The sequence below is a fragment of the Anguilla rostrata genome, chromosome 2 (genome assembly GCF_018555375.3).
Source record: "Anguilla rostrata isolate EN2019 chromosome 2, ASM1855537v3, whole genome shotgun sequence".
Taxonomy (NCBI): Eukaryota; Metazoa; Chordata; class Actinopteri; order Anguilliformes; family Anguillidae; genus Anguilla; species Anguilla rostrata.
In genome coordinates this window covers 21161202-21172667 of record NC_057934.1, presented here as the reverse complement: position 1 = coordinate 21172667, position 11466 = coordinate 21161202, and the positions used below count along the sequence as shown (strand labels likewise).

At 38.1% G+C, this 11466-nt stretch overlaps 1 protein-coding gene across 1 annotated transcript; it reads right to left on the bottom strand.

Moving 5' to 3' along the window:
- Positions 1-26: 26 nt before the first annotated feature.
- On the bottom strand, positions 27-5773 carry LOC135247574 (E3 ubiquitin-protein ligase TRIM35-like). The gene is made up of 4 exons (XM_064321159.1): positions 5429-5773; positions 4432-4527; positions 2756-4270; positions 27-114 (listed from the first exon to the last, which is right to left on the bottom strand). The coding sequence occupies exons 1-3, from the start codon at positions 5627-5629 to the stop codon at positions 4028-4030; spliced, it is 540 nt and encodes a 179-aa protein (XP_064177229.1). The 5' UTR covers positions 5630-5773; the 3' UTR covers positions 27-114; positions 2756-4027.
- Between the last annotated feature and the right edge of the window lie 5693 nt (positions 5774-11466).

Sequence of the window (11466 nt, the reverse complement as noted above, 5' to 3'; positions counted from 1 at the left end):
TCAACCTCTCTGGGTTGTCAGGATATTTCTGCTTTGTACCTAATCTCACAGTGGTCAGATCATCAGAGAGAGAAAGCCAGGGGCATGCAGTATTGGGGTCCAGAAACACAGGAGCTGAAATTTCAAGAGGAAAGATATTTAAAAGTCTGAGAAAAGAGAAACATTTCAAATACTCTATTTAGATCAGGTCACATACAAAGGAAATATACAAATAATAATAATTATGGTTTTGGATGGCAGGTATGCCATCCTGCTAAGTCACACCTTGGCAGGGCAGCGTGCCCCATACAAATACAGCACTGAGAGTTTGGCACTTTGCAGGGCTCCCTACAGAAATAACCACAATAACCACAAATTCTCAGCCCTTAAAAACTTTCATTTCTGTACCTTCTAACACCCAAACCTAGAGGATTTAGCGTTTTTTCCTTCTTTTTCCTGCCTGATTACATCATCCCAAATACTCCAGGCCCAAAAAGAATATATGTCTCCCTATTGGACATATATAGAAGTGCACTCATTTAAAACAGCATCAGAGGCAGACACGGTGGCACAGTGGTTAGCACTGTCACCTCACAGCAAGAAGGTTATGTGTTCGAATCTCCGCTTGGGGCTTTTCTGTGCGGAGTTTGCATGTTCTCCCCGTGTTCGCGTGGGTTTACTCCGGGTACTCCGGTTTCCTCCCACACTCAAAGACATGCATGTTAGGTGCGCTCCTGCAGTTGCCCTTGACCAAGGCACTGGCCTCAGAACTGGAGTTGGTCCCTGGGTGCTGCACTGTGGGTGCCCACTGCTCCTAAGTAACTAGGATGGGTCAAAATGCAGAGGACAAATTACCCCACGGGGTTCAATAAAGTATATCTATCTATCTATCTATCTATATATTCTTCACTAGTAACTTCTCGGGGAGCACATCTACCTATGACACTTTTGGATGAGCGACAGGCTGCGTTCAAACCCCACCTCGGACTCATAAAAACCTCTCACTCAAACTAAAAATAAAACACTGAAACTATATTTTTGCATCTCAATAATCTTTGTGGGAAAGTAATTTATATTATTATGTATGCAACTACAGAATAAATATACCCACGCTTTACACAGTTCCGCCTTCGGTATTTTGACTGAGTGTAATGTTAGCTACCTATCAGTGTTACATTGCGGTCCGGTAGGTAATGTTACCGGTCGTATAGAAACTGATACAGGATAACAACTTCTTCACGGCATGTATATCTATTTTCTTAAAAAGTGACAATGTCAAGTACATCGCTCTGCCATATCTACTGTTCAATACTTTTTAACTAGGCTACCATGACTACACTGCAACGCCACTTTTTCAATTTTCAAGTTAGCTAGCTCTATATATCCTCTACCGACATACAAAAAATTGTAAGTTATGTACAATAGCCCATTACAAACGCTTCCATTGAAAAATATGAAATACACTTTCATTTATTTGTCATTCATTTTAAAGGGAAAATGATTGAATCCATATGCATTTCTGTCAGCTAGAATGTGTGTTTAAATGCATGTGTATGTGTATGCATGTCTCTCAACCAACATTTACATGAATTACTATTATCACTAACTCATAACAAACACAGTACAAAAGAAATGATATCTGAAGAAAAACACACTTTCAACATACAAAAAATGCCCAGATACTCACATACAAAGCACTGTCTATAAGTCATCATTCAAATCTATACCTATCATTAGGAGTATTGGTATCAAAATTGCACCAAGTTACATGAAACAATATTGGTCATTTTAGCTCACACAAATTAAGCTGTATTCCAAGGCAATGCTGCTACCTATCCATCCATCCATTATCTACACCTGCTTATCCTGAGCAGGGTCGCGAGAGTTGCTGGAGCCTATCCCAGCATGCATTGGTCAAGAGGCAGGAATACACCCTGGTCAGGCTACCAATCTATCGCAGGGGGGACACACCATTCACTCACACTTATGGGAAATTTATGGTCTCCAATCGGCCTACCTGCATGTGTTTGGACTAGGGGAGGAAACCCACACGGACGCGATGAAGAACATGCAAACTCCAAGCAGAGATTCGAACCCAGAACCTTCCTGCTGTGAGGCGACAGTGCTACCCACAGGACCACCTAAATTATTTAAGTAACTTGGCCCTGCATTATTTCATATTACCATTTGAAGGGAATGTGGGCATTCAAACTTTTAAGTGTCACATTAAAGTATCACATAAAAAATGTTTAATTTGTCTTAGCTAAGATAAATATAAACATTGTTTATTGTAACTTGGCCTAATTTTGATATCATTACTTTTAATGGCAGGCCTAGATTTTGCAAGTCTTAATGACTTATAGTGCTGTGTATGTGTGAGTAACTTGGCATTTTTGTACATTGAAAACATGTTTTTATTCAGATTCATATATACTGTAGTTAAAGTGATTCATACTTTAAACATGAAATGAATATGAAAATGAATAAATCAACTAACACATTTCAAAATTCAATTCACACAGCTAAAAAAACATATTATTAATTAGGTTTTATATATAATGCTAATTCTGTGTTTGCCTGGGATCTAATTTCAAATTGAGAGAAGAGCAATGCACCCCATGGGACCTTCATAAACTGAGACTTCATAAACTTCATAAAATGACTCCGTATTGTTTATCTTTAGCACCATTTCAGAATACAGCTTGTTTCTTCAGATCTGTGTGTTCATTAAATACATGGAAAAAACATAATTTCACCGGCTGCCCCAGATACTCACTGTACTGCACCATCTTCAGCATCTTCTCCCAGACTCTGAACTTCAGGTTGCCCAGGTGTTTGGCCACATCTATCAGTGCCCCTGAGAGCAGCTCTGGGTCCTGCAGTGTGCACTGGGCTCTGTAATGACAAGCAGGAGTCACTCAGGCTTTAAATGGTAAATGGACTGCATTTATATAGCGCTTTTATCCAAGGCGCTTTACAATTGATGCCTCTCATTCACCCATTCACTCACACGCCAACGGTGAAAGGCTGCCATGAAAGGTACCAATCAGCTCTTCAGGAGCAATTGGGGGTTAGGTGTCTTGGTCAGGGACACGTCGACACACCCAGGGCGGGGGATCAAATTGGCAACCCTCCGACTGCCAGACAACCGCTCTTACCTCCAGAGTTATGTCGCCCCAGATTTAGGGTTTAAAGAGACTTAAACAGACACTTGAAAATAGGTCAGAGTCTGCATACCTTTCCTTGATGTTCTTGTAGCTCTGAAAAACACATAACAGCACAATTGTAATAAGATGTATACATGTATAAACGTACTCAGTAGAGACCATTAGGAGAGACATGTTATAATAAGTGAAAAACAAGAGCCAGGCAAATAAAAGTGATGTAATTTTAACAGTAAGCAAATACGAATGAAGGTACTGTAATGTACAGGTAACCGTCAAGATAAAGGAAACGCTTGAATAAATGAAGGATGCAAAGAATATTGAAAGCAGGAGCTTCCACACAGGTGTGACTCCTGAGATAATTAAGCAGTGAACATCCCAGCATTCTCACGGTTGTGTATAAAAATGCTGGGCAGGTTTTGTTGACCATTAATTTTGCTACCATGTGGCTGGAAGATTGCTCATCAACTCCGAATCAACTCACTGCAAATCTAGAGAGTGAACAGGCAGTTTCATCCATCTGTCTTGAACTTTGCAGCAGTTACCTGCATGTAGTGTGCAGTGTCACTGCTATTATAGAGGACACAATGGTGAAAGACAATTATGTGGGGGAAATGAGGCCTTCTGTAAATTATACAGGACATGTCCTACTCTGCAGTGGTGATGTTTTCTATTGACTTTCTGGTGACACCAATTTTTTACAAAATTCAAAAATATAAAAAAAAAATTTGTGATGACATTTTAAAATGAGCCGATGCATCTCTTTGAACACCTGCACTCTGAGTTTGACACTCACAGTAGGCTACTGCTGCATTGGTGCAGAATAAGGGAACACGGCCAAATATTGTGAAAAACCACAAACCAGCATATTGAATTAAAATAAATCAAGCTCCTACCTGTAAAACGGAGGTGTCTTCAGTGTCCATGACCCTCTCTATAGCTGTGATTTTGTCAGAAAGAGTGGAGATTTGTCTTGTGATGTTTTCTATCTTCTCCTTCATGATCCGACTCTTCTGCTCATCTTCCACCCTCAGTACAGCTAGTCTGACCTCCTCTTCCTCTCGCAGGAACTGGTGGAGCTTCTCAAACTCTGCCTTTATCTGCCTCTCTGTGTGCTGGGCCTGACTCTGCAATTCAAACACACTATTTTAGACCTGAATAGTGTAACTATGTTTCGTTATTTAAGTGTGGCAGCCAGTGTGTTTGTTATGCCTGTCAAAAAGAACATAAAACAAAAACAATTTTTTTTGTATTTTTGTATACCTGTATTCGTAATTGCTTTCCTTACCTTGATGTGTTCTGCTGTTTCCTTACATTCTTGTTCAACCTCAGAAAACCTCTTCAGTTTTTCTTTAATAAGATTAAGTGCAGGCTTGAGTTCCTCCTGGCGTTAAAAGAATCAGTTATCACTTACAGAAAGACACAAATGGCACAGTAATCTCCCTTCTTGCAAGTGAAGGTCAGTACAGCTCATTAAGAACACTGGAAACGCAGTCAGGAAAATAGCCCTGCTACAAATTAAGTAAAGATTAGTGAAACATACTTATAACACAGCATAAAATGTTATGTGATGCATTTTCAAAACAATTAAACCAGTCAAATTATACAACATATAGGATTAAAAAATAGCTATTGCTGTGTTGTAATTTCATATATTTTATAGTAGACTGTAAGAAATGTCAAAGCACTTATAAAATTGATTTGACTTATTGGTACAAGATTTTTTTGCGCATATGTATAGCTCTTGTCTCCACCAGTCATTGTGGATTTCTGTACTTCCTGGTTGTTGCTCAGTTCTCTCCCCAAGCAAATAACGGAGTATTTCGCTTTATTATATTAAAGGTCATGTGTGATATCTCCATTTGTTCTGTCAGTACTTCTAATTTGACACATCATTGCTACATATTTCTAAAATGGCTCTGCATATTTCAGTGTTCATGTTCAGAGCCATATTCTCTGTAAAAGGCCCCCAAGCACAACTGTCAATCAAGAGTAACCATGCTTGCGTTTTATTCATAAAGCCCGACACTGAAAGTCTAAAATATGTGATGTTTTAATGGTTGTAAACACACTTTCAGATACAGTGCTGCCTCTTCCTGCTTTTGCCTGATCAGCAGGTTTGTTCCTGTTGCTGCCTTTGCGAGTGGAAGTGGAGGCCAGACTGACTGTATTTACAAGACCTCATACCACAGCTGCCGTCAGATCTGAATGTTTTACACAGAGATATTTTACTCATAATTGATTGTCTTGAAAACATGAAATACGTTATATTCAAAATAGAATACCTTCAGTTCTAGTACAGCCTCTTCCACTGGACAGACTGGGTGATTTTTGTGATTTTTTGAAGTCTGACAGACGACACAAAGAAGCTCTTTGTCATGTTCACAGAAGAATAGAAGTTTCTGCCCATGAAGACTGCAGTCTGTAGTCTTCTGCTTTAAGTAGGTCCCCGCAATGTTTCTTAAAGCCAGGTTTATAGCTTCCATTTTACAAACTCAGTCTCTCAGTCTGATATTTTCACTTTCGCTGAAACTACAACAGAACACACCCCATGTCATTCAAAACTGGAACAAACTGGCTGATCAAGATTGTTGTCTTCAGTCTTCTTGAACTCTCTTGTATACAGAGATGATAATTAGAGCCAATATCGGCCATTATTTGACTTTTTTTTGACATTGGAATTGGCAGTTATGCCGCCGATGTGCCCCGATTTTTTTATAAGTATAATAAACAAAAAAACAATGATTATTTATCTGTACTTGTCTGTTCGAACGTTGTAATTACTATTTGCTAGAATTATCCAGTAGAGCGGGAGGTGTAATACAAGTGTGAACTGCAGCAGCTGAGGCGCTACTTCTCTAATAAGACGTTTGTCATTCGTGCCTCATCCAATATTCTCCACTGCAAGACTTGTCTGCACAGATTCGATTGCCGCAATAAAGGTATGTATATTTAGTGGAAGTTTTTAATTAAATGCGTTTATACGACCACTCTGTTTATCAATCCTCATTATCAAGCGACCGAGCTAGCTAACATATTTGGTTCACTTTAGCAAGCTAGCTGGCTAGCAGGCCTTTATGAAGTGGCAGTGAGCACATAAGCAGCGTAGGATCTACATTTCCCGAGGACATCGCTGTATTCTCAAATAAATAACCAGCCAAAATAAAATGGAGATTGAATGTATCACAGATTTGTTTTTTTTTTAAATCTGAGATAATGATATCAGCTACTATGTGATGCTGTGTATATAGCCAACGCGTGATTGCATGGGAGTATGTAATCTAGTCACGCGTCATCGTAGCAAGCTAACCAGACAGTAAAAACGCAGATAAAACACTTCTAACATGGATAATTTTAAACCATGTTATCTAGCTTTGTCGTGATAACATGAGAGAAGGATTGCTGTTGGAGAAGTGAATCAACCAACAGTTAGCGCGGGTAACCTGCACGAAAGCGCAATGTAGTTTTCTTTCACGTATTTCATCCAGTCAATTTAATTTCATCTAACGTTACACTTGATTCACTCTTTAGTTCCGCTAGATAATGTCTTACTCTTTGAGATCATGTAGTAGAAATAAAGTAAGAAAATATAATTAATTTAACTTACTGAGAATATATAATAAGAAATAATGAGGCTGTGTATAAAATGCTTATGTATTTAAACTAACGCATTAAAGATAATGCGGTATTGCGAGCGAGTGTGTAATCTAGTCACGCGCCAGAGCGCATTGTAGTTATTTTCACCGCCTAATTCGTATGGACAGGGAAGCTCGCTAGATAGTCTTACTCTTTGAGATCATGTAGGAATAAAATAAGAAAATATAATTAATGTACTGAGAATAGATACTAAGAAATAATAACAACAAATTAATAACAACAACAACAACAATAATAATAATATTCATAAAAATACATGTTTGAAACGGGAAAACTGATTTTTTAAAATTAATTTTTTATAGATGGCTGGAAAAGAAAGGAGTAAAAGCAAGGTGTGGAGTTATTTTGATTCCACACACTTAAAGATTGTGTTAATATAGATATTTAATTTAATATCATCTTTTACTTTTTTATCTAAAAAGTTCTTTGTGTGTTTATTTTTATTTGTTTGCTTATAAGTTAAATGTTCTTAAATATAGAAACTTTAATAAAATATAAGTTTTTCAAATTGATTTGAAAATGTTGCACTTTTTGACAAAATATCGGTCAAAACATTGGTAATCGGTAGGCTAGGACTCTCCAAAATCGGGATCGGCATCGGACCCAAAAATCTGGCATCGGTCGGGCTCTAATGATAATGTGCCTGAACCGGCTGCTCTGGGGGATTTACAAGGTGCAGCCAGTAGTGCCCCCTGGATTAAATAAAAATGCCCAGGCAAATTTTATTTATACAGCATTCAGGAACATTTATTTAGCTTGTTTCAAGACACTGAAACAAGAATGCATAATCTGCACTCCTCTAAGAGCCCTTACTGGACAAACAGACAGCACATTCCCAATAAAAGCATGTAGAGGCTAAGGAGACATTAAAATGAAAAGGAATGAAATTAGATAATTCTACATTTTCAAAATATGTTTGCAGTAATTATAGTTAAACAGCTATATGAAACACCGAAATTCATTGTCATGGAAACGTCATTATTTTCAGTTTGAGTGACAGACTGCCTTTTTCTGTTAGCATAATTTTTTAAACAAAAGTAGATATGAAATTCATTCCTCCCCTATTTCTCTGTAATTTAAATAGGCGTCGCAATGTTTTCACAGATGTAAACATCAGCAGTTTGGTGTCTTGTTACCATAGACAACAGAACCCTCTCCGCAGCCCTTTGCCAAAGTATAAATGCAAAACGTCGTGTGACACTTTCATTTTTGTCGCACGACCGCAAGGGTCATGCGACAAAGTGTAAATCACGCTTTAGAATTCTACAGCCATTTCAGAAGCAAAATGGCACCAAAAAAGGCACTCTCCATCTTATTCAAAATAAGTCCAGAAGAGATTTTGTCTTGGTAAAATGAAATTTTATTCAAATTGCAGCCAATCCCTGTCTTGACATCATTCTAATTGTTCAATTCCAGGTGTCCAGGTTATGTCAGGAAAGAGGCCCTATAAAAAGAGGCCCTATGGCTAGACACCTAAACCTAGACTGAACAACAATATTTGTATATGTATTTATTCTCCAAGATTTCTGACAGTGAGATTTTAATAATTTCTGTTTCATGAATGGGTGATTTTAGTCATTATGATGAAAAGGAGACATGCACCGCCTTCTGGACTGCAAATCCCCAGCAGCTAGAATAGTACGCCACAGCCTGGTATGCCAACTCGCCAACTGCCAGCGAACATGTTTTTTGGTGTGTGTCATGGGTCAAAATTTGGTGAACCCAAATGCAGACTCAGACAGTGTGGCGAAACTCCCGTAGGAGATGTTTAATGCAACGGCACACAATACAGCAGGCAGTCTCATAGTCAGCTCGTACAAAAGATCAAAACCAGAAAATCCACCGGGGCAAAGGTACAAAACAGTAGGCAAAAATCAAAGTCGAAAAACAGGCGAAGGTCAAAACAGGAAATCAACAAAGCAAAGACGGCAGGCAGAAAACGGTGGTCGGGAAACAGGCAAGATCGAGCACGAGACAAACTGACAGGAGTAACCGCTGGAAAGGCACTGTAAACAGGAGGCACAATCTGTCACTGAACAGTAGGGGGGAACAGAGAATAAATACTACAAGAACCAGGTGAGTGAAATGAGAGATAATAGAACAGAGTGTGAGAATGCAAACAGGGAACAGGTGAATGAAATGCGAGTGATTAACCAGTGTGTGAGAATGCGACCAGAACAGGTAAGAGTGATCAGCTGAGGGGAGAGATAGTTAGAGGAAACCACGCCCACACTACAAACCGAAGCAAAGATTGCACAGGAGAGAAACAGATAACCAACTAGAAAGTGAAGTGACAGCAGGAACATAGCATGGTGGCTGTCATGAGATAGCAGTCATTCTGGTAAGACCATATCCAGCTGGTAGGCCAGCTTTGTACAAGCAGCAGACCATCACCAAATTACAGATGTTAACCAGCTGGAGAAGAAGCTGGTTCCAGCTAAATTCCATTTTAGGCTGTTAACTGGATTGTCCACCAGGTCACATAACTCACATAACTCTAATGGATGTGCTTATGTTCTCTTTCATTGTAAGTCACTGTAGATAAGAGCATCTGCTGAATGAATATAATGTACAGTGCATATGAGTGATGTCCAGAAACAACACCTCACTCCAATGATGCAAATAACTTATTGTACAAATCACCATTGTTTAGTTGAATTAGCTCACCAGTAATTGACTCACCGGCAATTGTATTATGACAATATAATGACAATATAATGACAATGTCATTCATAATTAGACATGCACATCACTCATTAACCCACGTGTTGTCTTCATATTATGCATGCACTTTGTGTTCACAGGGTCAAAAATGACCCATTCCCGATGGATCCTCTGTAATAAAGTCTCTTCATTGAATTTTAAACTTTAAATAGTTTTCAGAGAAGCAACCTGTGTCCTCATCAGTAAATCAATTACCTTTACAGTCCAGAGAGACTGTATTTCTTCTGTTCATACCACTCGCCTACTACAAAACTCATGTCATAATTGTTTACTTTTGCTGTACTAGATGTGTGACATTTAACTTTGATTATGACATGATTTCATATTTAAAACAATCATTCATCACAATCGTCATTTTTTGTACCCTGGTGGTACAAATTCTATTACAAAAAATACAAATTTTATAAAAATATAAAAAAGGGTCATGTTCAACTTTTTTTCTGGCAGGGTTACTCCAGGAAAACTAATAAAAGTTTCTAAAAAAAAATTCTGGGGTTTTAACTGCCATTAAGTTGAGGATAGAGCATTTTTGACCCTGAAGGCAAAATGAGGGTTAAATATTTTATATGAAGTCAAAAAGATAAATAAATAAATAAATAAAAACATGTTATTGAACCGTCTGGTAGTTACACATCATTTCTTGAATGACGGTGCTTAATTATCATTGTTTTGTGAGTAAAAAGCATGGAAAAAGGATGTAGGTGAATTATGTGTCCCCAAAGGGCATGACAGTAGCATGGTTGGGGTTCAGTCCAGATGATAGGAAGCATCACATCAAGCCCTTGTGTGCGTGTTTGTGTGTGTGTGCGTGTGTGTGCATGTATTTGTTTGTGTTTATGCACCTGAGAAGGAAAATATCAGTGTTGGATGTGTCTGTCCATGCCTTTGTCATCATTTCGATGACGACACACCCCAGGCTCCACATATCTGCTGTGACTTCTGTAGTGAGGAAAACTTCCTCATGCAGCCATAAACCAAATGAAGTTATATCATCAAGTACTTTCATAAAATGGGCTATACAATGACTGAAACCTTATTTATGCATGTAGCCTTATCTTTAATAGGAAAATCATGTTTTAAAAATGTATTTAAATTCAGGCTGAAATCATTGTAATAATACTGTTTGGAAAAAATAAGCAGAGCCATCAAAAGTTGAAAGCTTTTAAATTTTTTTTATTTTATTTTTTTAATGGTCACTGGAATAAATGATGCACTAAGCAAGTAAATTAACAATGGCTGGACTGCAGTGCACATATGAAGGAAAATTCATGGTGCAAAAGTGATAGAGTGGCGCCACCTGCTGGATAAAGTGCAGTGGTCATTTCTCACTCTCCTCCTGGCAAGGGTATCTGTTGTAGGTGATACTGAAATCAAAGGGTCTTGTGTTATTCTACAGTGGCTTGACACACTGTAAGTAAGTACGTAAATTTTATTTATAAAGCACATTTAAAACAACTGGCATTAACCAAAGTGCTGTACACAAATACAACGTAAATAAATAAAAGGAATAAAAACAATAATAAAAATTAACAGGTCAGCATTCTAGAACTGGCTTGAGTTCTTTTTTTATGGTTTAGGACATGGTAGATGTGTATCCAAGCAACATTTTTAATGTACAATTTAAGGAACGTCTGCATATTAATAGACAGACTTAAAATCGAGTGTCCTTCAGAAGAGACTGGAATGCAACTATTTTAGTCCTGGTGGATTGTACACACTATAAGGACAGCATGGTTGTTAGATTTTGCAGAGTGGCCTACTAAACTTTGCAGAGTTTACACAAGTACAACAAATTAGGCAGACACTTCGCTTTGCTAGTGAACTGTATCTGATCATGTTTAATATCCCATAATAAAACGGTGAAAAGACATGCAGCAATTTTGCCACTGGAAAAAAGTAATAATAATGAAGGTGTTATGGGAAGCAGTACAGGTGAACCCAA